The sequence below is a fragment of the Hemicordylus capensis genome, chromosome 6 (assembly GCF_027244095.1).
Source record: "Hemicordylus capensis ecotype Gifberg chromosome 6, rHemCap1.1.pri, whole genome shotgun sequence".
NCBI lineage: Eukaryota > Metazoa > Chordata > Lepidosauria > Squamata > Cordylidae > Hemicordylus > Hemicordylus capensis.
Window position 1 is genome coordinate 43,434,306 of NC_069662.1, and position 25,409 is coordinate 43,459,714.

At 45.1% G+C, this 25,409-nt stretch overlaps 1 protein-coding gene across 18 annotated transcripts in view; it reads right to left on the bottom strand.

The window, feature by feature from the left end:
* SRCIN1 (SRC kinase signaling inhibitor 1) overlaps window positions 1-25,409 on the bottom strand; it is a 402,584-nt gene that overhangs the window by 325,033 nt on the left and 52,142 nt on the right. For 13 of the 18 annotated variants that reach the window (XM_053259948.1, XM_053259957.1, XM_053259952.1 and 10 more), the window contains exon 2: window positions 15,071-15,133. The exons of 4 other annotated variants lie outside the window; for them this stretch is intronic. In XM_053259948.1, the coding sequence (XP_053115923.1) occupies window positions 15,071-15,133 (63 nt within the window). Of the gene's footprint in view, window positions 1-15,070; window positions 15,134-15,480; window positions 15,551-25,409 lie in introns of all 18 variants that reach the window. One more of the 18 variants, XM_053259961.1, reaches the window with a different exon arrangement.

Here is a 25,409-nt window from a genome sequence, read left to right on the forward strand (position 1 = left end):
TTATGGGCAGAGAGTGGGAGAGACGAATGAAAGTTTCTAGCTGGAATAAGCTGAAAGGGAGGGTTCTTGTGGGGGATTGTCTAAGTTGCTCTCTGGGGGATCTTCTGCCTTAAGTAGGAATGTCTGTTTGCCTCCACTTCTGCTCTGCTTCAATATTTGTAAATAAAGCAAATATTACAGACAGCATAGTCTTATTCAGATATTATGCTGAATGAGTGTACAGACATCTGTACATTCATATGTTTTTGTGTGAATGACTGTACCTGTGTTTAAAACCTGGGTACAGATAAGAAGTATACAACTGTACTTGTGCTCAGCATAACATATGAATAACTGTACCTGTGTACAAATCTGTACCTGTGAAAAATGTACACTCATTGTACGAGCGTTCAACATAATTTCTGAATGGGACTCATGAGTCTCCAGTCAGTGCTCTTGCATTCAAAGGAAGGTAAGCCCTGGAACACCTCATCACTTGGGGCCATGGGGAATTGGAATATTCATGAACAATTTCTGACAAAATATAACTTTTACCCTGCAACATACAATAATGTGGAATTTGCTGACACAAGATGTGATGGTCAGTTGCTCAGGTGGCTTTTATTTATATTTTATTTAACCTTTTCAAGGTAAAAGACAAATTCATGGAGGAGGATAGCTCTATCAGTGGCAATTGGACATGATAGCTAAATGGAGCCTCCATGTTCAGAGGCAGTGCATCAATGAATGCCAGAGACTGAAGGGAAGGGTTGATGCTGTCGTGCCCTGGTTGTAAGCTTGCTGGAGGTATCTTGCTGGCCACTGTTAGAAACAGAACGTTGGGTCTAGATGGATTCATAGATCTGATATAGTAGGGCTTCCCCTCCAAACTGAACTTTTGTGCAAGGCAATTATAGGATTGTCTCCGCACAAAACTAGAGAGCACGGTGAAATCCTTTTTTATATGATAGGGAATTTGAGATGCACACACTCAGTGTATGCAGAGAACTGGCACATACATTTGTGGGCTTCACCAGGCATGGCTTCACACCTCTATGCAGTGTGCCCCTGAACCACCTGAAAGGTCACAAGAGAGTTCCAGAGTGCCCTTTCCGTTTAGAGCAGGGAGTTCCCAACCCTGGATCCCCAGATGTTGATGGACTCCCATCATTCAACAATGATGGGGGGCCAAGGGTGGGAACCCCTGCTCTAGAGAGCCAAGTATGCAGGCATCACAGCCTGTTCAGACCCAAAGGGCGCTGTGGGACACAGAAAATCTTTGCACGTCAGGAGATGGCTTAACCTCTCTAAATGCTTGCTTGGAATGCGTAATGGGCTGGATGAGGGAGAACAAACTGAAGCTGAATCCAAACAAGAAGGAGGTACTTGTTGTGGAAGTATTTATTTCCTAAACTGGTGCAGAGGGAGGCCAGCGGTGGCATAGGTTCTGCTGAGGCTCCCCCTAACCCCGTCCCCTACACCTAACATCAGATGCAGGGAGTGTTTAGCCATGCCCCCTCATCTGATGTCAGATGTGTGTGTGTGTGGGGGGGAGTTGATTTAGCTCCCAAACGGGGCCACATAGCCCCATTTGGGAGCTATCTCAGCCAGCGCGGCATTTGCAGAGTGGCAGGAGTGGATCTCCTTGCCTTTAAAAGGCAGGGAGAGTTGCTCCGGCCGCGCTACGAATGCAGCACTGTCCAATTTAGCTCCCCCACATCTAACGGCAGACGGGGGGCGTGTCTGGGACGTGTTCGCTCAATGGTGGCTCCGCCCCATCCCTAAATATTCTGGAACTTAGGAAGTGGTATAGATCTGCCTGTTCTGTTTTCACTCCAAAAATACAGAAATGCTAGCATTTAAGCATTGCTGCATAGTGCCTGGGATTAGGGATGTGCACGAATCAAGGATGTGCACGAATCATGATTTGTGCACCGATTCGAAGGGCAGTTGGGGCACCTTTGAGAGCAAGGAGAGCAGGTCCGTACCTGCTCCTCCACCGTTGGCCGCGGCTTCCTGCTGCAATGACGTGCTCCCCTGCACCCGTCGTGCGGTGGCAGCATGCACAGGGCCGAAATTGGGAACCCCTGCTCTAGAGAGCCAAGTATGCAGGCATCGCAGCCTGCTCAGGCCAAAAAGGGACTGTGGGCCACACAACATCTTTGCACAGGCAACAGCCTTCACTCCAAAAATACAGAAAGGTCAGCATTTAAGCAAGACCAGAAATAAGACTGTGAGAAGAGTCTTTTGGATATTTGTTTATTCATTCTGGGCTTGTTTCCCCCCACCCCCATCGCTTGTTGTTAGGGAAAATGGTAATTTTAATTAAAAGGCAAAATGGAAATTGACTTGAAGTGCAGAGTTATTAAAAAGCCGTTGAGGCTGTGAATTATTCTTCCTTGTGCTGCCTGCTGTGGGAGGGCAATTATACGGCAACTGGGAGCACTGCACTGATGGACCGTCTCTCCAAGGAGGCACTAAGTAGTGTTGAGAGAGAATCCCTAAGCAGCCTGGGAGGGCAAATATCTCTTCTCCATTCTTCTCCATCCAAGATCCCTGCCTGCCTGAGCTACCTTTCCTACTACAGCTTCTCATTTGATGCAACGCTTCTATAGTGACACAAATGTGCTTTCCAGTTTTCATTGCATTGAGCCTTGCAACAATCCAGCAACACAGGTTGCTGTTATTCCCATTTTACAGATGAGTTGTGGAAACTGAGGCCTAGACAATTTTAACACTGTAGGTGGAGGAATCGTGGTTTGAATACTTCCTTATTTTAAAAAATCCCTGCACCTAGAAAACTAGCATATCAGGGCGAAGGCTAGGCTATATGTAAAGATTTCATATAGGACAATTCAAACATGTATCTGCTCTACCTGCGGTCTCAAATGGTGCCGTCTAGGAACAGGGTATACCACATAAGCTGCTGTTTGGACACACCTTTTACACTATATCCAAAAGGAAGTGACTTGCCCAAGGTCCCAATCCGTACATGGCAGAGGTGGGACTTGGATTCAGGACTTACAGACCCAACCAGTGTTCCCTCTAATGCAGATTCCCAGATGTTGTTGACTACAACTCCCATAATCCCCAAGCAAAAGCCATTGCGGCTGGGGATTCTGGGAGCTGTAGTCAACATTGCAACATCTGGGAATCCCTGTTAGAGGGAACACTGGACCCAACCACTGCCCACAGGGTGCCGCTACACAAAATGGTTGTAGAGTTTTATTTCTCAATCCAGAACTATTTACTTCTTTTTAAATCACCTCTGTGGGATGACAGCAGAGCTGAAAATCCACACAAGTATGGGCCCTGCAAATGCAATTCCTGTGTGAAAAGGGTTTCCACAGGTGGATCTGCTGTGAGGCAGTGCTGTTTGGGGAGGCAAAGATCACAGCTAGCAATGGGACAACACTGGGAGCCACCAGGCCACCACCCAAGGGGTCACGTCAAGGTGTGGGCAAAATATTTAGTCCAAGACACAGGCCAAGACCATTTCCCAAGAGACTCTCGGAATGGGTAGAGCAGGTATGGAGGAAGACAGAGGAACTGGGACTGGCAAGACTCGGTGGCTAAGAGAAGGTGTGCAGAAGTGTGAGGGTTGCCGGTAGACCCACCAGCACAGAGGATGGAGATGGTGAGCTGCACACAGAGGAGTTTTATTTCACAGAACAAGGCCTGGTCTATACATGCAGTGGTAATGAGGTGCAAGAATTCTGAGGAGGTAGAATGGATGATTCCAGATGGCAGAGGCAACTACATTTTTGAATGCTCCCCCAAACAGAAAGACCCTGCAGTCAGTAAACTTGCACAGTGGGTCAGGGCTGGGGGGAAAAGAACATTTTTTTCCTGATGTATAGGTTTGTTTACATTTAACTTATAAGAAGCCTGGTTCATGCAAGATCAATAAAAATTATATCCCCCATCTGCAGTGATAAAGTACCATACCACTTCATTCTGGTGCATGAATAAATTCAGCCCAAGTCTGCTGGCAGGAAGGGGAAATTCCATAGCGACAGGAAAGGGCAAGGACCAATCACAGGCGAGAGCCCTGAGCATGGCAAAGATTCCATAATGAAACTTGAGCCAAAGGAGGCCTATTATTATTTATCTATTTATTGGATTTCTATACCGCCCTTCCAAAAATGGCTCAGTGGTTATTATTTTCCAGAAATATTCTATATGGCTCAGTGGTTATTATTTTCCAGAAATATTGATTGATTGGTTGATTGTTGATTAAGTGCCGTCAAGTTGGTGTCGACGCTTAGTGACCACATAGACAGATTATCTCCAGGATGATCCATCTTCAACTTGGCTTTTAAGGTCTCTCAGTGGTGCATTCATTGCTGTCGTAATCAAGTCCATCCACCTTGCTGCTGGTTGTCCTTTTCTTCTCTTTCCTCTTTCCAGAAATATGCAATGGTTCAAAAAAGACTTCAGCCCAATTCCATGAGTCTACCTGTGGCTGAAGAGCTTGACAGGAGGACCACGTGACACTCTAAAATTTATAATCTAGACAGTGTTTATCCTCTGGTGCAGCAGCATGCAGGCACCTTTCTGCCACTCATACTCTCTGGAGTGGAGTTGAGTGGAGTTGAGTGGAGGTGGAGTGCTGATGGATCCATAACAGAGGAAGACCTTGAAAACAGCCGCAGTGGTCTTGTGGGCTTATGTGGGGTGAGGGACATTCAATCTGAGCACATCTTTGAAACAAAAACAATCAGTGTGGCTTAGATCAGGGATTCTCAACGTTGGGTCTCCAGATGTTATTGAACTTCAACTCCCATAATCCCCAATCAAAGGCCACTGGGGCTGGGGATTATGAGAGTTTAAGTCCAACAACATCTGGGGACCCAACACTGAGAATCCTTGGCTTAGACAATATAGAGAAGTCTACCAGTGGTCAACTGGAAGCTTTTCATGCAGAGGGGTCCCAAGCTCAGTTGCTATTATTTCCAGTTAACAGAGTTCAGAGAACAGTACTGTGAAAGGCCTCTGCCTGTCTGGTACAAATATACCCAGCCCTGATGGAGGCAGCTATACAGCAGCACAAGCACTGAGAATACTTTTCTCCATGTTCTCACAGCTTGAAGATGCATAGTGGGGCTACTACCCAGAGACAGCTCTGCTCACTGTGGAAATTAAAGTGGGAGAAGGAGAAAGAGACAACAGCCCAAGCTGTTAAGGGATTTATTGTCAAACATTGAAAGATATAAAACGCCTCCTCTCCCTGTTCCACAAGAATGATGGGACTGAGAAAACAAAAACAAAACAAAACTGAAAGTCAAATCAAGGGAGATCAAGTAGTAGAAAGCTTGTGCCTGCATCTGTGCCTCCTCCAGGCCTTCAATATCTGCCAATGTCACTTCCCTGCTTCGAATTTTACTGCACTGTTAATAAGAGGGCAATCAGCTGTTGGCAGCTTTAATGCATTTCCAGCCAGCTATTCAGCTCAGCCAAAAGAGGTACATTGACTAAAATGTGAGCAACCTTTTTAAAAAAGTGTGTGTGTGTGTGTGTGTGTGTGTGTGTGTGTGTGTGTGTGTGAATGACGGATTTGCCAACAAAGACAGGGCAAGAGAGTCATGGTTCTCTGTGCCCGACTATCACTACACCTTGCAGCAATTAATTCTATAGGTTAATTATGCGCTGGTTGAAGGAGAACTTCCCTTTGTCTATGCTGAACTTGTTGCAAATCAATTTCTTTGGATAAGCAGCAGTTCTAGGGTTGAGACAAATGATAAATTAGATGGGTACCATACTACGACAACAGAGCAGTGGGGCTCTTTGCTCTGAGCTTCGCCGCCCATCGAGATCATCTGGAGAGGTCCATCTGCAGTTGTCAGGTGGCTAGCTACTCAGGCAGGGACCTTCTCTGTTGCCACCCTTAGGCTTTGGAATGCATTCCCTGCTGAAATAAGGGTCTCCCCATTTCTGACAGCTTTAAAAAAGACTCTCAAGATGCATTTATTTACCTAAGCTTTCTAACTTGAATTGTGGCTTTACATGTTTTAATATTGGTTTTAATTTGTCTAATGTTTGTTGTAAACTGCCCAGAGACATGAGTTTGGGGCGGTGCACAAATATACTAAACAACCAACAAGGAACAGCCATTAGGTAAGTAGGGCAGGCAAGGTGGTTGTGTGGCAACCCATCATCAGTGATATCACAGGCGCTATCCAGCAAGTGCCTAGGTCACCTGAGATACCATCTAGACAGTGCTCCAAATAACAATAGCCCTGACTGGTGGCAGGGGGTCACTTTTCCACTACCAATAATAACGAGTGGAGGGCTGGACTGAGGGCTGGGAAAATGTGATATTCCAACCACAGATGTGCTTCCATGAGGGAAAATGTCCCAGACAATACATACTGATATAATCTAGATAAGGCTATAGTATTTTGGAGAGATCATGAGGAATCTACTTCCTTCCCACTTTCCATGCCGTTTGCAAATGCAGATTAATCATTCAGTGCTTGTGACATGTGTGGAAACCGCCACAATAGTCATCAGCAGAGTAGAGTGGTTTATACATTTTGCCTCAAGACCTCATGCCATCTGTCATCAAGTGATATGCATGAATGTGTGAAGCAGTCCTTCTCGGGCTTTCTCTCCAATCTAAAGTAACTACAGATGCAACAGACTCTGAAATGATGTGCATATGTCCTAAAACAGCGATTTTTTAAGAGTCTGACCAGACACCACCACCCCAACCTATTTTTAATTGGAACCCAACAGTCCAGCCTGATCCAAAAGGGGTCCAAAAAATCAACATCCATCCCTACATGAGCGGCTAGCCCGCCCTGGGTGGCCGAATCCGCTGCCCACACAATTACTAGCTCCATCATGGAGCCAGTACGGGTGGCGGGGATTTGGGCTACCTGGCTCCTGGAAGTCCCAGAATGCCCCGTGGGGCATTTTGGAGAGACCCCCGTGCCAGGAGGCTTGTTTTAGCTAGGGATGTGCAAACAGGTTCGATGGTTCGGGGTCGAACTGAACTATATCCTGTTCGGTCTGGCCCCGGACCGAACACCCCCTGACTGTTCGGCGGGGTTCTGTCATGGCTCAGACTTCTGACTCAGAAGAGTCAGAGCAGGAGGATTCGCCTGCTGGTGAGGGCTCAGAGGCACAGCAACAGGATTTGGCAGGGAGGCCAGACTCTGGAGCTGAGGATTCACAACAGCTGCCAGACATGATTTCTGATGGGGAGGAGCCTGGGATTTCACCTGTCTTGAGAAGGCGTCTCAAGAGGCAAGCTCAGTGGCAGTCATTCAGGCTTAGGAGATCACAAGAGAAGAAGCTGAAGTGCTGACTCAGGGAAGCCTGATTGGCTGCTGGTTCTCTTGAGCCATATATATTTAGCAGTCTCTCACTTGCTCAGATGCTGTTTGCAACTTTTGCTGGCGGGAGACAGCGTGCTATTTAAATTCCAGACTTTTCCGAGTTCCAGTTTGCCTTGTTTATGCTTTCCTGCTGTGTTCAGTTAATTCCTTGTTCTGGTGTCTTTTGCTCATTTCATTTCTTGTTTTGTGTTTTCTTTTCACTTATTACTCAGTTACTGTTAGAGGGGGGTACCTAGTTCAGTTCAGGGGACTTAATTGGTTTACTATTTTCTTTGTGAGCCTTTTCTTTTCTTTTCTTTTCCTTCTTGCAGTTTCACTGCTGCTTTCTGTTATCTCACAGGGGCAGTGCTGAAGGGGGTTGTAAAACCTGTTGGGTTAGTCAAGCTAACAGATTTACGACAGGTTCGTGGATTTTTTAAAAATTAAATTTGTTTTGGTTTTTTACTTACTCCCTTCAAGGGAGTCATTGGAGGCGGCGAGGGGGGGTGTTCATGGAGGTTCCCCCTCCCCCCATGGCCTCCCATTTATTTATTTATTTATTTATTTATTTCGTTTATAAACCACCCCATCCAGAGGCTCTGGGTGGTGTACAACAACTTTTTAAAAAGACATAAAACCTACAATTCAAACACAATGCTAAAAACAATAGAAAAACAATTCAAAAATGATTAAAACCATTAAAACCAATTGAAATACTTAAAAAAAAAAACCTTTTAGCCAGCTCTTTGGATACAGAGGCCAATTGTGCAGGCGCGGCAGCCTCCAAAATCGCCACTGGTCCGGAGGGTGAAGGACCGAACGGGCTGAATGGCTGGTGGTAGCAAAAAGGGATGTTGGCAGGGGGAGGGGGAATCTTTGCAGACCCCCCCCCCACACACACACCGCCTGCAAAAACTCCCCCAAAGGGGGTAAGTTAAAAATTTTTAATTTTTTTTTTTTAAAAAAAAATGTTCATGAACTCCTCCAGACTGGACTGGGGGTGGTGGTTTGAAGGGGTGCCGGAGCGAACTGGCCCAGTCCTGTTTGAGTCTGGACTGGCCTCGAACCGAACCAGCCAGTTCCGCACACACTCCTCGTTTTAGCCTCCCAGTCATGGGTCTCCTCGTGAGTCGTTGCAGCATGGAGCCTCACTGTGGCGACTCACAATCAGGTAAAAGGGGTTAGTGGAGTGCTTGCTCTGCTAACCTCGTTTAAGGGTGGGGCATTTATGAAGGTTTGCTACTGGGAGCTGTGCAGTTCCTGTTGTAGCACACAAGCAACAGTTCTCCATATGAACTGTGTCAAAAAATGGCTAAACCCCTCTAAATGCTTGCTTGGAATCGGTAATGCCTGGATGTTACCGCCCTGAGCCATTTTTGGAAGGGCGGTACAGAAATCAAATAAATAAAATAAAATAAAATAATGGGCTCGATGAGGGACAACAAACTGAAGTTGAATCCAAACAACATGGAGGTACTTGTTGTGGGAGGTGGAAACTTAGGAAGTGGTATAGATCTGCATGTTCTGGATGGGGTTACACTCCCCCTAAAAGATCAGGTACATAGCTTGGGAGTACTTCTGGACCCAAACCTCTCTGATATCTCAGGTTGAGGCAATGGCAAGGAGTGCTTTTTATCAGCTTTGGCCAATATGCCAGATACATCCATTTCTGGAGACAAATGACCTTAAAATAGTAGTACACATGCTGGTAACCTTTAAGCTTGACTACTGTAATGCTCTCTACGTGAGGCTGCCTTTGTACAGTACATAGTTCGGAAACTACAATTGGTACAGAATGCGGTAGCCAGATTGGTCCCTGGGTTTACCCGAAGGGACCATATAACATAGATTTTGAAAGAACTGCACTGGCTGCTGATATGCTTCCAAGCGAAATACAAAGTGTTGGTTATTACCTAGAAAGCCCTCAACAGCTTGGATCCAGAGTATTTATGAGAGTACCTTCTCTGACATGAACCCTGTTGCCTATTAAGATCATCTAGAGAGATCCGGTTATGGCTGCCACTGACTTTTTTGGTGGCGACTCAGGACCAGGCCTTCTCTGTGGCTGCGCCAGGGCCTTGGAATGTACTCCCTGCTGAAATAAGAGCATTTCCTTCTCTGTTTGCTTTTAAGAGGACCCTGAAGACATACCTGTTTTCCCAGGCTATTAATTAAAATCTACATTTTAATGTGTTTTTATTTATTGAGATTTTATCTGTTTTGTGAATTTTAGCTGTTTTATATTATGTTTTAATCTGAACACCACCTGGAGATGGTATAGAAATAAAATAAATAAAATGAAATGAAATAAAATAATAATAAATCACCATCAGCCAATTACAAAAAGCAACATTTCTGGGAACAGCCTATATTCTGCGACAATATCTTTAATAATAACAGCAACAACATTGATAATACAATTCAGCCATCCCAGGTCCTTGGGAAGGACTCGATGTCTGGATAAAACAAACCAGTCAATAACACCTGTCTGACTGTGTAAACAGCAACAATAATAAAAATAAATGAAGCCCTGAACTGTTCATGCCCTGGGTATTTAAGACAGTGCCTTCTTCTTCATGAACCCCACTGCCTATTAAGATCATTGGGGGAGGACCTGCCACCAGCAAGCTTGGTGGCGACCCAAAACCAGGCCTTCTCTAGGGTTGCCCTGAGGCTCTGGAACATACTCTCAAATGAAATCAGAATCTCTCCATCTCTGGTTGTTTTAAAACTTTTGAAAACACACTTGTTTTATCAGGCTTTTCATTTATAATGTTTAAAGGTTTTTTTTAATGGTAATTTTAACCTGTTTACATGACTTTTAGGTCTTGGTTGGATTGTAAACCACCATGAGATTTTATATAGGGTGGTATATAAATGAGACAAACAAACAGTTAGCATTCAAGACCTTTTGCCAGTAGTGACTCCATGAGTGAATGCAGTTATGTAGTGACGTTGGGGGTGGCCTGTATTCAATTTTTTTGGCAAGCTGCCACCACCACAACCAGCCCCTACCTGTCGCCTCTCGGCCTGAGCCCCATCACCTGCCACCTTTGCAGCAGTTCCACGAAGTCTGGTGCCTGTGGCTGGGCCGCAGTGTCATTATATTAGTAGTAGTAGTAGTAAGTTTATTGCGGTCACAGACCAGATTAACAATTAATAACAATTAATAACATTAATAAGAAAATCTAGAAATTTCAAAGTTTACAAAATCATAAACTGTTCAAATTACTAATACAGTCTTTACGGAGCTTCAACACCACGAAACAGAACGTTGCCACATTATCTGAAATTGCAGGTTTGAATTTGGTCAGCAAAATTTCCAAATAAAATTGGTCTGTGTGACCAGGATAAATGGCTAAAATAGGAACAATAAATTTGGTGCGAGCGTCCTTATAAAATTGACAATAAAGAATAACATGGGTGATAGACTCTGTATCCCCTGAACCACGGGGCAACAGCGCTGATCATAAGGAAGTTGTTTGAATAGTATCATTATATTGCGCCATGGCTGGCAAACCTTAGCAAGTGGGCCACAGCTACTGAGGGGTTGGTGGAGCCACTGTGGATGCAGCAGGTGAATGAAGGTGGGGCTGGGGCAGAGAAGCATCCTGTGTGGTACTTGATGGCCTCTCTTCTTGGGCTTGTGTTCATGGAACAAGCCTGCTCAATTAAAGATCCACCACTGGGCGAAAAGACATATCAAGATTTGGACCTGTGTTCAAGTCCCACTTCTGCTGTGGGCTTACTGATCCCAATTCCAAAGTGAACAAAGTGAATGGAATCTCCGTCCTGAAACAGGTTTCCACAAAAAGCTGCTTCATACAGAGGTTCACCCAATAATGAGGTTCAGCCTCAAGTTCTATACCTGCAGAATGGAAATATTGACCTTAGCTAACAAGGTGGTTGTCAGGACACAAGAGTATAAAGATTATAAAAGCATTTTACTACTGAAGAATGATATAGATATAGATATTAATGATATATATCTCCTGCCTTTTCTCCATGGCAGCATACATAGGGTTCCCAGGCAGTCTTCCATCCAGGCACTAACCAGACCCAGACCTGCTTAGGTTCAGCAAGGTGGCTGAATCTTGTACCATCAGACCATACCCTGGGATGCCTGTATAACTCAGCCTTCCGCCCTATTCATAGTTTACTGAATTAGCTTCCAGATACAAAACAAGAACAAATGTAAGTTTCTTCATCATCATCATCATCATCATCATCATCATCATCTTTATTTGTTAGCCACCCCATAACAAATTGTCCTCTGGGCAGCTCACAACAGGAGATTAAAACATACAATAAAAGCACATAACACATTAAATCTTAACAGACAAAAAAAGTGAAAATAAAATACTAAATACAATACAAAGCAGCTTAAAAACTCATTTTAAAATTAGTTAAAAATCAGAACAAATCTGAAAACCCAAATTTAAAAGGCCTGTGTGAACAGAAAGAACTTTACCGGGCATCTAAAGGAACAAAGTGATGAAGCCAGGTGAATCTCACCGGGGAAGCTATTCCATAAAAGGGGTGTAACCAGCAAAAAGGCCCTCTCCCTGGTAGCCACCCACCTCACCTCGCTTGGCAGGGGCACCCAGAGAAGGGCCTCTGAAGATGATCTTAAGGTACTGGTAGGGACATATGGGGCAAGGCGCTCTCTCAGGTAACCCAATCCCAAGCCATTTAGGGCTTTAAAGGTTAAAACCAGCACTTTGAATTGGGCCTGGAAACGGACTGGGAGCCATTTATAGTTTAACTATCCACATTCTACACAAATCATTTATCCTCCTCTCCTCAACAGCACGAGCATGTCAAGGGCATGTGCTTTCTATTATCATATACCACATACGCAGGTTGAGAAAGCACAGCCAAACCTTACTGAAATCTTCTTGCCTCTCACATTAGCAACCCACATATCCTGCTAATGTTGTCAGGCCCAAAAGCAATTTGTCTATATAATGCTTAGCACTTTAGAGTGTTCTAAGAGCTCATAGGAACATAGGAAGTTGCCATATACCGAGTCAGACCATTGGTCTACCTAGTTCAGTATTGCCTACACAGACTGGCAGCAGCTTCTCCAAGGTCACAGGCAGAAGTCTCTCTCAGCCCTATCTTCTTAATGCCAGGGAGGGAACTTGGAACCTTCTGCATATGCACATACTCTTCCCAGAGCGGCCTCATCCCCTAAGGGGAATATCTTACAGTGCTCACATGTAGTCTTCCATTCAAATGCAACTAGGGCAGACCTTGCATAGCAAAGGGGACAACATGCTTGCTACCACAAGGCCAGTATTCCTCCACGCAGATTATCTTGTTGTAATGACAATCTTGTATGGTAAGCAAGCATCATTACCCCCATATTGCAGTTGGGGGACTGAGGCTAAGAGAGAAAATGGCTCGTCTAAGGCCACCTAATGCATTGCTGACAGAGGCAAGATCTGAAACAGGGGCTTCCTGATTCACAGATTAATCACTTAGCAACAATACTGCACCAGTGCTCACGGGGGACTATCTTACTTTTACAATGTTGATCAACCTGCCATTTTGTCACAAGGGCACCCTCTAGAATTTGGTAATGATGGGAGACCCTTGGGGCAAAATAGCCAGATCATCTCACTCACTCCCACTTTTCTTTCTCTTTCAGAGAGCTAGAATATAGACTAGGCTTTTAAAGAGCCACTCACCTGGTCACCTGTGGCAGCAAGAATTGGTTCTTGTGCTGCATTTAGTAAACTAACAAAGCTGAAGGTACAAATTCCATTGAACACAGTTGACTTACTCCTGAGTAAACAAAGATCTGTTGGTACCCAGGAAGGCAACCTAATGTACGATATGTGAGCAAGCAGGCTAGCGCTTTTCTTTCTCCCCCTCTTTGTGCTGCTAGTAGCTATTTGGGGGCTTAATTGCAAGGCTGACATAAATGATAAATAAATAATAGCAGTACAAGCTTCCATTCACTATTCATATGTTTCATCTTTTAAAATCTTTCTTCTCCCTAATTTAAATAAGTTTTAAGCTCTTTCTTGGCAGCTGCCTCACTTCAAAATGCAGCTCACCCAGAACATTCAAAGTTGGCACACACCACGGAAATAAAATTTATTATTGTGACAGGCCCAGCAGGGGCTGCTACCATGAGGACTGCAATATATTTTGCTTTCCTATTATTATAGTTTTATTGTTATTTTAAAAGCCTTTTTTACAGTACAGTCACGGGTATTTGGGTAAAGATGGAGCCTCTTCGTGTAAAGCAAACTAGATTTGATAATAGAGACCAGGGGACTGATGCATCCGGTCCTAAAGCCTCTATATTGACTCCAATCTTTTCTGAGAATTATTGTAAACTACACAAAGGCATAGCTGTCTGTGTTTGTTTGTTTGTTTGTTTGTTTACTGCCATCTAATTCCATAAAGCCAGCACCACATTTTTAGATTACATCATGTTTATGGCCTGACACAATGGCTGGGTTCAGATACAACATGAGGCCATGGTTTGTTTAACTTTTTAAAAATGGTTTCGCGTTATGTCTGAACACAACCACAGTAGAGCACATACGGAGAGCCCTTCTGTATTAAGCCCCTGGAATCAGCCATCACCATGGTCATGGGTCACCATAGTTGCATTTTCCTTAAACCTTCCCAGCCACCCTTCCCTCCCCCCACTCCCCACACACACTTCCTGTGGTTAAAAACAAAGGCTGTGCACCCAACCAGAAGAGTTTCTTTTCTGCTTGCTTGTTTCTTTGCACACTTAGGGTCAAACTGGGTGAGATGCAGGGAAGAGAGAAGAGGAGAAACAGAGAGAAGAAACACTGTTTGTTTGTTTGTTTGTTTGTTTGTTTTTTAAAGTAGATCCTATCCAGTGTTCCCTCTAATTTTTTTCATCTGTGTGTGGAATGAGTTTTGTTCTGGGTGGCAGCGCCAAGGCAGTGTGTTTGCACATGCATAGTGGGGCCTTCCTGATTCAACCTGAGTGGGATCTAAAGTTAACTGAGTGGACATTTAATAACTTGTATGCGTGCGCACATGTGCACGCCTTAGAGGGAACACTGGCCATGTTGTAAGACTGGGGTTAAAGAAGGGTTCTGGGTCTGAAAGGATTGAAGATCTCCAGATGCAGCCACCATCCTGTAGTTAACACCTTAGTGTATAGGCATGTACACACACATATGTACACTGACAGCAAGAATTACTCAGCTGGAATTTGGGAGGGTTTTACAACCTCTCCATTCAGGCAATGAGGCTCAGCATGTAAAATTCTAGCTGGGTAACAACCTTATGTACCACAGACAGAAGTCACTGCAAGAAAGAACACCAAACCGATGAAATCAATAAGACACAGTTGCCAAGAATGCTGGGTCACTCTTGCTTACATTGGGGCTCATATACCTTCAAGCAGTCTTGTGGATCCCTCAGAAGGAGTGGCTTGAACACAAGTTTAATGACCTTTGCCAATGAACATAGAACAACAGCGCGCACACACATTCCCCATCAGTAAAACAAACTCTCCAGACCTCTTGCCCAAATCAATAAGCAACAAAGGTTTTCTTCCAAGTCTGAAGACATCATTACTAGGATTCTAATCAAGCTAGAAACAGCAAATTAGGAAAAGGGTCCAATGCTACGTGAGGTGGTTGCAATGAAGAGAATGGCGATTAGGTGGGTGGTGCAGGTGGGGTGGTTTTGGAGGGAAAATGGTGAAGGATGGGAGAGGGTCTGAGAAGTCCACCCCACCCGCTAGTACAACCACCCCGTTTACTAACCTGGTGACTTTAAACAAAGGGAACAGAGTCCAGGTTTCTTCCCTCCTGCAATTCGCCCGACGCCTGGTTAAGGACAGGAAAGGAGGAAATTCAGGAACAAACAAGTTCAGAAAGGGATTGGGGGGCCAAGGGTTGGGGATGAACAGAGGGTGCAGGAGGTAAATATATCAGATAAAAGGGTGGGTAGGTGGCTGGGTGGTATTTTTTTTTTAAACAAACAACATCAGGAAAGATTTGTTTAAAAACTTTGAATTAAAACAAACACGATGAAAGATGGGAAGAGAGAAACATGCGGCACTGCCACATGTCATGTGGTCTGAGGCACTTGTTCACCAAAACGCAGTAGGACTGCTTGCCACAGCAACAGACACAGGAACAAACAGATACTCAGGCGCAGTTCGCACACTTACCAGGTTTTCAGAGGGTGCAGGAATGATGGTGCACCCCCACCTCCAATAACGTCTCTTGGGAGTGTTCTTCCTGGAGGCCCAGATGCACAACACTCAAGCAAATATTTTGTTTAAAGTGGGATGGGGGAGGGGATTGTGGGGAAAATTGATGCCTGCAGAAATGGGCAATTGTGTGCAGCACCTGCATCACATGTGAGCTACGTACATAGGGGAAGTAAAGGAGCATGTCTGCACCCACACCACATGGAGAAGCATTGGCCATGTAATCATCCAAACTAGGCCAGAATGCTAGGGATTCCAAAAATGGGACTCCCTATATACCATACACACCCGACACCCCTACAAAGGCATGTAGTCTGGCCTGGCCTGTCGCTAGGAGGGTCCAGGAAGAAAACAGTGTTTATCATGAGCTAGGAGTAGCCCAGGGAACCAGCTAGGAAAGAAATGCAGCCACAGCTTCCTATCTCGTGGGAGCCCAGGCAGGGCACACCAAAAACCCACAAAAAAGGACTTCCTGCACAGAAACTCTAAAGCGCTCTGAGACTCTCAAGACAAAGCAAGCATGGTGGCTCTTTTTCCACTTCTGCATGTTCCTGCACTCCTGGCCTCTGGGCTAACATCAATCAGTTCCTTCATACCTCCAGGATCCTTCAAATCTTTAGTCAACAAGCCAAAATCTCTCAAGTCAACACTTTACTTTAGAGAAAATCCCATCTTCCTGCCTATTCCAAAACCCATTGTTCCCCACTAGAAATCAACTCACTAACCAGAGGGGCACTGGTTTCATGGCTTTTTAAACTATAAAATTAGCCAGTCAAAAGCCCCCAAACTGTGCAGCCTCTGTGATTCATCCCAGAGGTTGTGTACCTCTGCTCTTTTATCAGTGCACCCCACCTTCCCCACTGGAGAACCAGACTCTTTACATCAGACAGGTTGTACAGGGAGCCTCCTTATCCTTCCTCTGCTCCCAGGAATTTTCCCTTTCCCCTCTGTTCCCCCTTCCTTTCCCTAGGTGTGAGTGTGTGTGAGAGTGCCTGCTTGGGTACCATCAGATCAGGAATGGAAATTGTGTTGGCCTACTTTTTACCACCAAAGGATAACCTCCAGCCAATTTTCTGGTCAAGGGCAGCCCTCAGGTGTCCCTTTGTCTTATTGGAACACTTTTCCTCCCCTCCTCTCCCACTTTATAGAACCCTGACAGCTTCAAAACAGTTCACCGCTTTCCTGTAAGCAGCCCCCGGCAGTACAAGGAACTGCCCCCTTCTCAAATTCCACTTCCTGATTCCCAACAGCTTCATTGTTCAACTGCTCAGTCCACCCTTTAGAGGGAAGCTGGCAGCTTTGCTCTCCCTCTTTGGTAAAAGAAGTCACTTCTTCCTTCTCCAAACTTCCCCAGTTCCTGTGCCCTTTGACTCTGATCCTTTGGCCAGTTCTTTTGACAGGTTTCCCTCCTCTTTTCCCCTCTTTTCTTCTGGGATCCCTTCCTTCCTGCCTCCAGTCCTTTTGGCCAGATGCCATCTCCTCTCCTTCCCTGGCCTCTTTGGCCTCCCTTCCTTCCTTTGGGGGCCTTTTGACTGGCTAATTTTATAGTTTAAAAAGCCATGAAATCAGTGCCCCTCTGGTTAGTGAGTTGATTTCTAGTGGTAGGTCCTTGGACCTACTCCTCTTCCTGAATTATCTCAGGTTCCTTCTATTGCGATCTTTCCATTAAGGAGACCACCCACCACCTCTTCCCTTCCCCACTTCCTTCCAGTTGTCATTTAGAACCAAAAACAGAGGTAAAGCACTGAGCCCAGGTGGACCTCCATCAGATCACCTGTATCACGTGGGAATTCTCTTGTTGAAATTACAAGTCAAAACCTCTTACTCTGTACTCAATAAAATGTATTTTATGTGGACCAAATTTGTGTTCATGACTTTCTTGGGAAACTGTTTTATAACCATGCTCAAAGGTCCTGCAAGTGGAGTAAAAGCTCCCCTCGTAAAAAGGCCTTGGCAAATTTTATTTGGATCTAGGAACCAGCCTCAAAATTTAGGAGACAGACAATGGACACTTGACAAAATTACCAGACTTAGTGATGGACATTGGGGAGGGGGAGGGTATATATATGGGTGTCTCTTTATCTGCTTTACAGGTAACAGACTTAGAATAGAAAAGGGGCTGCCTAGGACACATAAAGATTGTGTTAAGTAATTCTATCTCTGAATCTCCTAATCTAGACGCATGATTAAATTCTAGGCACCATGGCTCTCTGGTGCCTGGGATTTGTCAAGAATTGGCTTAGAGTCAATTCACACATTACCCTGGGGCTGGTGTTTCCCCACTCACAGGTATAATCTATTCACACAAGCAACACTGCATGTGAACCAGCAGCTCCCATGACATTCAGTGCTCCAAACTATACATCAGAAATTATCAAAGATCCAGCTGAGATTCACAAGCTGCCAACAGGTACTGTAGCTCGTATCAATGGATGGCTGCCTCGTCCTTGTCCAGAATTGGTGCCTATATCTTCTATATCTGCTCTGCACAAGCTCATATACAACAGCTCTACACAGCTGTTGTATGTGAGCTTGCATGCTCAGCATAGTAGCTAAGAAACTGAAATACAAACCAGAAAATCTCCAAATATCACCTTTGCCACTGATTCATTAGGTGGCTTTAGGCAATCCACACTTTCAGCCTCAGTTCCATCATATGAAATATGGGAAACATAATAGTGACCTACCTTACAGGACTATTATGAGGATTAGAAGATTGAGTATTTAAAAGCTTTGAATACCCAAAAGCAATATACAAAAGTGTATTATTGTTCCAATTATCCTCCACCAGTCCCTAGAAAAGACAAATGTGCAGGGCCAAACTATGCATTTATCAGAATTTGTCATTTGGCCCTTAGCTGCATTTAAATATACATGCACACAAATATCTAGGCTTTATGACTTCAATTATACACTTGTTAATACATGGCTAATGCCTAGGTTGTATAAAAGTTGAAATCCTGCAGGAGTGCATAAAAGCCACATAATCTTGAATTGGGTGCCGCTTCCCAAGAATCTCTGCTTTCATTCATATATAGTCTACCCCTTGTGGTTATGGAGATATGCTTGAAAGTATGTGGGGAATGACTGGAGACATTTCAGAATATGGGTTAGAATTTGGCATAGTTTTTGTTTAGCAATGTACAAAGCATTAACTGCAAAACCGCAAGCACCAAAAGGAAGAAAAAGAAAAAAACACTACCGTCCTCAATTCTCCAGTCCCTCTCTTACACAACTACACACAATCCCACCAATCCACAGCCAACTGCCATCAATGCCTGTGGAAACGTTCTCTCTCTCTCTCTCTCTCTCTGACACACACACACACACACACACACACACACACACACACACACACACACACATGCTCATCCATAAAAGGCACACATTCACTGGCATACAACCCTACTCAAGCAACAATAAAAAGGCAAATGCTGTTTTCATACATATCCAGGCTTCAGATCAATGGAAAGTGGTCGGAATCCACCTGCAGCTCCTTCTCCCCCGTCTCACAAGAGAAGAGCCTGGAAGCTGGACTATGTCATCAACTGTAAGGTCCAGGAGAGACTGCCATACATAGTTCCACATTTCCCTGTTACCATGCCGAATTTAGGCACAAGCAGAGTAAGCTACAGCTTAGGGTTTCACAGTATAGGGACCTATGAATACCAAAAAATGAGTTGATGTCAAGTTTTACATAATTGGTTGAAAAAATAAAGAAGAGGGGAAAAGATGTAACAGACATTATCGTCCTGATAAGATAAAAATATACTTAAATGGCCATGGCTGCAGAAGTCCACTGGTATACTCGCCGGAGACAAGTGAAAAATGTTGCCTGACGAGTGGGGAAATTGCCTCGTCCTTGTGTGCACCTCTTTCACACACCACCATCTTCACCACTGCTGCCTGCCACTGACGGCAAGACCTCTACTTGGGAATAGGCAACAGGTGCCTTGATAATGGCGTCACAGGGTACATGTGCGCCCATCACCATTTCCAATTGGCTCTTGCTGCGGTCAGAGCAGGAGAGCCGATTTTCCCGCTCTAACGCAGCAGCGGAGGGGAGAAGGGTGGCAGAGCCAGGCCACTCCCCTGCCCGATATGAAGCGGTGGGACTTCACTTGGGAGCAGCTGCGTGACTATCATGGCACACGCACACTGTGGGTCCTCCGGGCTGTCAAAGGCAAACGTCTTCGACATGACCAAAGGCAGCAAGTTCTAAAGGCCCGGTGAGGAGGAGAGCAGAGGGGAGGGGAGCAGAGAGCAGAGCACCTTGTTACCCAGGGAGTGCTTCCATCCCCTGCCAGTGTCCGAATGGTGTCTGAGAGGCTGGGATGTGGATGCCTTTTGGCCTGCCTGGGGTGGTTCCGGGTTGGTGCTGACATTGAGGGGGTGGAGAGGAGGGAGCGCCCCACCCGAGAGCAGGTTTCAGGGGAGGGGGAGCGAGGATACCTCTTTTGTTCTGTCTGGCCATGTAGGCCTATTGCTGCCAGCAAGCTTCCTAGAAGGGCTATTATTTGCTTCGTGGAAAAGGAAGCTGTAATGCTCATTCTCTCTGTTCACACGTCCTGTTTGAGTCCTCTGGTTCCTCTCACACCTGTGCTTGACCTGGGCACAAGACGGCGGGGAGGTCTTTTCAGCCGTACTCTGAAAGACCTTATATCAGGATCTGCTGTAATCTGGTCAAACCCTAGAGTGCTTATTCATGCAAGAAGAGAGATGTACCTAGGTAATTTTGGAGCCTGGACCTAAAAGCCTTTGGAGTCCCCGCCCCACAACCTGCAAATTAAGCATCATCATGCTCCGCCAGGTGGCCACACCACCCAGGACAGACTAAAGAGGATTTAATCTGTCACAACCCCTAGGGGCTGTGGAGGCCCTGGACTTTGGCCCCGAAGTCCTGTGGTAAGAGTGCGTCTGTGCAAGACTGCTGCTAAAAGCCATAGGAATTTATTGCAATATACTCTGTTAGATCTGGCAGAATATATGGATTAGTCTAGTGTTTGATCAACTATGTAAAGCCAATGTGAGAGCACAGCATAAATATCTATATTTACATTTCTCATTGCATGGAAAAGCAAGTCAGTGGTCAAACATGTTCTTAGCAGTTCGTTCTTTTAAAATCCTTTCAGCTGTTAATGTTTAATATATGACACCTAGTCAATGCCTCAATTTGAAGCAGGCCTTTCTAAGAAGGCATTTTCCTTTTCTCTGTATCCCTCTCCTTTCCAGCTTAAGCATACTTAGAGCCGCTTATTACCCAATAGTTTGTGTGTGCATTTTATACTCATATGAGGCAGGCTAGTGTCGCTTCTTCCCAATAGCAAGTATACTGCCATAGTGCGAGGAATCATCTGACCAGTAACAATTTTGTCTGGCTGGTGAACTGAGCCAACATTTCTGCACCCTTGTAAATGGCTGCACAATTATTTACCATTGCCAGGCAATGGTGGGTGTGAGCAGGGCACCCACCTCTTCAGGGGTTTAACTTCCAGTTCCTTTGCATTGGCAAATGCCTCAGAGTAATGCTGGGGACAGGGTTGCACTATCATCCTGTTTCCTCCTCCCGCACTACCTGTTTTATAGCTGCTTCCCTCATTCACACATGGAAATCTCAACACTACCCTTGACCGTTCTCCTCTCTGGGAGAACTCCAGTCCATTCCCAGAAAGCAGCCCTCATCATTGGCTGCCTCCCATTCAAATAGCCTTGGGCAGAGCTGGCAGGGTCCCAACCCTCCCCTCTATCGTGCCCCCTCCCAACCAAAGGGCATTCATTTCATTTTCGTCTCATGAAAATGGATCTAGTTTACCCACCACTGCCCAGTAACTAACAGCTCTCGCTTCTGGAAATTTCTGGACTTTCAGCTTCTATTTCTAAGCAGACTAAAGTCACATGCGGAATGATACAAACTGGATAGTAGGATTTTTTATAGTAGGACTGGGCCAAAGCAAAGCAGTTGGTAAAGAGAGAAACACAATGTAGGAAGGGAGACAGAGCAAAAAGAAAGAGGGAATACATTATTCAGTGCATAGCTTTCTATATTCCCTCCATACTTCGCCACAGAAAAATTGCCATGGCTTCTGGGCATGAGAGGCCCTATGTGGGAATATTTTGAAGAAATTCCTTCCCCAGGCAAAAATGGAAGATGTGCCAAGTGTAAGCAATGCAACAAAGAGATTCAGGGCAGCTTGTCACAGGTAATGAGTAAAGGTATCTATTACCGACAAACAGTGTTCTCTCTCATTTATTTCAACTGTGTGCAAAATGAGTTTTGTTCTGGGCAGCAATCTCAAGGCAGTGTGTGCACACACATGCATTCAGAGTTGGGCCTTCCGGATTCAACCTGAGCGGGATCTAAAATTAACTGAGCAGACATCAAAAAATTTGTGAGTGTGCACATGTGCGCACGCCTTAGAGGGAACACTGCCCACAAACACACAGGGATTATGCACTATTTTTTATTTCAGCAGGAAACATAATTTAAGCCAAGTTTTTTTCTCAGTGATTTAAATAAGATTTAAGTATCAACTCACCCTGCCCACCTACAGATCAGAACTGCTGGCAATGACCTGGCCCACTCCTGTCTCAGTGCAATGTCATTCCAATATAGATAAGACCCAGTTCTGCCACAATGATTTCAGCTGACCTGCTGATGAGCTTGAGATGCCCCACATAAACTATGCAGCTCCGTAGCTGAACCAGAACACACTGAACAAAGGCTATGCAAACAGCACCCTTTGGTGCTGATCTCGTCAAGCTAGGCCATTTCACAGGATCATAAAGTCAGAAGGGACTGAAAGGGTGTCGGGTTCAGCCACTTGCTGCAAGGTGGGACATCTGCCCACCAACCCCTCACAAATGACTCTAGCAATTCAGACCAAAATCAGGATTGTTCATGTTTTGACAAAAGTGCAGAATTTAATACTGGCTGCAGAGTTCAATTTCCTGAGGATCTCAACTGCCTTTCTTTTCTTTGTTTAAAAAAAGCACAAATCTATTTTTGTCAAGAGCTGACATCATTCAGAAGTGGAATCAAGTGAGACTTCCTCAGAGGATCCCCCTCTCTATAGGCCCCAGCATGAACCAGAACTCCATCTAGGGGACCTGAAAAACTGAGGGGTTAAAAATGTCCCAGCTGATACCCTGCTCCAATAGTCCCTGCCATGACCTCAAGAATGGAGACTGTGGTCAGCCTGAACTGAAGCTTCGATCCAACCATGCTCACCAGGCAACACAAGCCATCTGATTTTAAAGGCCTACTCAGGAAGAGGAATCGTGACCTTAAGTACAGTCAGGATCAGGGCCCCTCTAGTGTGCCAGGAAGGGTGCTGCAGACAGCTTGCCTCCATAAAGTTGCTGCCCGAGGATGCTGTTGCGACAATTTGAGCTCCTATCTTTAGACAGTTCCTGGACAGTTCCGCACTGGTGCCGAAATGGTTCTGTGCACAGCCCTAATGTCTATTGAAAATTTCAGAAGCCAAAGATATGATTGATTAAGATTTCCAATGGCCAATTGTGTGTGTGTATGTATGAGTGTGTGTGTGAGAGAGAGAGACCTTCATAGGACTGATCAGAATGCTATGGAGAGACTGCCTCCCCTCTCCAGCTTCCAGAAATGTCTTATGCCATTTCATAGGAAGGGCAAAGACCATTTTCTCAATCTTCCTGATTTTGCAACTGTGAAACCTTGAAACCCTGGGCCCACTAGAACTTTTGGATTTCTTGGGAAAGTGTGACATGCAGCATTTAAGAAAGAGCAAGTGAGCACCCTATTCCTGTTGCAATCTTCCCTTCCTCTCCTACCACCTTTTTCTCAATGGGCTCCAGAAGCTTAAAAGGAGTCTTTTGGTTTAGAAGGCAGCTGACCACAAGTGGTGCCATGCCAGACACTTGGAAAATACAGCCCTGAGAAGTCTCTTTGATCCATTGTCTTGTCAGGGAATGAGGCCCTTTTCTTCTCCTTCCTCCCACATCGTGCAGTTTAATTCAAATCTCCAAGGCTTGGGGTGAGAGAAGCAGAGAGGGGGAGAAATGACAGCAAACTTTTAAGCTTTTACAAGAGCTTCATTCCAGGAGGACCGGCAGGAAAGAGAGCAATTCCAGGAAAGCAACAGGCGCCTCTACTGTCCTCCATCCATCAAGGGCCGTTGCTGTTTGACCCCTTTGTTCTATTGCTCCATTTCTCGTTTACTGGCCTTCGCTCAGGCGCCAGCCTTTCCTTTCCAGATCAAGCTCTTGCAAATCTGCCATGGTAGCACGACAGGGAGGAGGCCTCCTTTGAAAGAGGCTTGTCCCTGTCTACTGAGGCCTACAGATACAGGAACCAATAACCATGGCAACCAAGGAACCAGGAAAGGAACTCTCAGGGTCGGCCCACCATGGAACCAAAGCCTGGAGTTCTTCAGATTCATAGCCAAAAGTCCGAACCAATCACTCAATCTGAAATGCATGAACAGTGCTAAGCTTGATTTCAGACTCTCCTATGTCTTGGTTGCCTCTCTAGCCTAGCCTCTGGCTGGCTGGTGGCCAATCTCCACAGCCAGCAAAGCACAATTTCCCAATTGCCTCATGTCAGGGAGATGGCTTTCCAAGCCTTGTGCAAACTTCAGATGTGGCAGGCCAGTCAAAGACCTGAATGTTGTTCCAACTTCATGCTGAGTCCTGGGTAATGCCCACGGCAAAATTGGGGACTTCAATATATAAACACACACACACACACACACACACACACACAGAGATACAAGTTTGGGGTTATGACCATGAATACTAGCTAGCCTATTCTTTTGTTAGGCTATCTCTGGCTAATAATTCAGGAGACTAGTTGAATATTTCTGTAAGTGTGCTAATGGTAGAGCGGTGCAGTTCCCCCGCTAAGAGAATCAAATGTAATATGCAACTTGAAGTTGCAGGAATGGGCTGCTATTTCAACTCCATCTAATACTCAGCTTGTGTAATGGTAAATAAACCAAATATTACAAAGACACCATAAGCCTCCAGTGATTTCTCCTCCAAAGAAAGCCAAAATCTAAGTAACATTCCCTGGGGAAGTGGGGAGCATGCATGGCGACAGGCATTCCCGTGCATGGCAGCTCTTGCGAGAGTTCGCGAACAGAACCACTTGAATGGGCAGTGGGGATTCCATATGCAGATGGGGAGGAGTTAAGGTTGGTTGGAATGCAACTGTTACTGGTCGGAAGATGTTCTTGATTGTAGAGGAGAGGAATCTAAAAGGATAGTGGGGAGACGGATTGTAAAGCGGGTTGTGAGGGAGGAAAGAGCCCCTTCAGGAGAAGGAGGCTGCCACTGTATGAATTAGATAAGGATACAAGATGAACAAGATCTGTTGATTCCAGAAGGGGGAGAGAGAGAACAAGAGAACGAGAGAAAAAAGAAGGGAAGGGGAGAAAGACAGAGGGCAAGCGTGAGTGGAGGAAAGAGAAAGAGATAAAAAGAAGTGAGGGGAAGAAGGCTCACCCCCGCCAACTATTTAAATCAGCTAACAATCCCAAAGTACCGCAGAGCCCTGATATTGGCCCGATGCAGTGCCTTCTGCACAGCTGTGTTGGTAGGGAGATATCAAAGAATTTCATATGGAGAGCGTATTTGCCCCTGTGGCTCTGCTGAGATTGAAATGACAGCTTATGTACTCTTGTAATGTCACTATTACCGTGATATTCGGCATAAGCTCATCTCTTCAGATATTAGCTCATATCCAGGCTGTACTGATTTCTTTTACCTAAATTTCCTCTTGGCAGATCAGAGTGACTCTAGATCCAATAATGTGGCTAAGTTCTGCCTTATAGCTAGCAAAATTCGTTTAGAGCTCATTAAGAACTAAATATTCTATGAGATTTAACACCGCTCTGTATTAATTACATAATTTT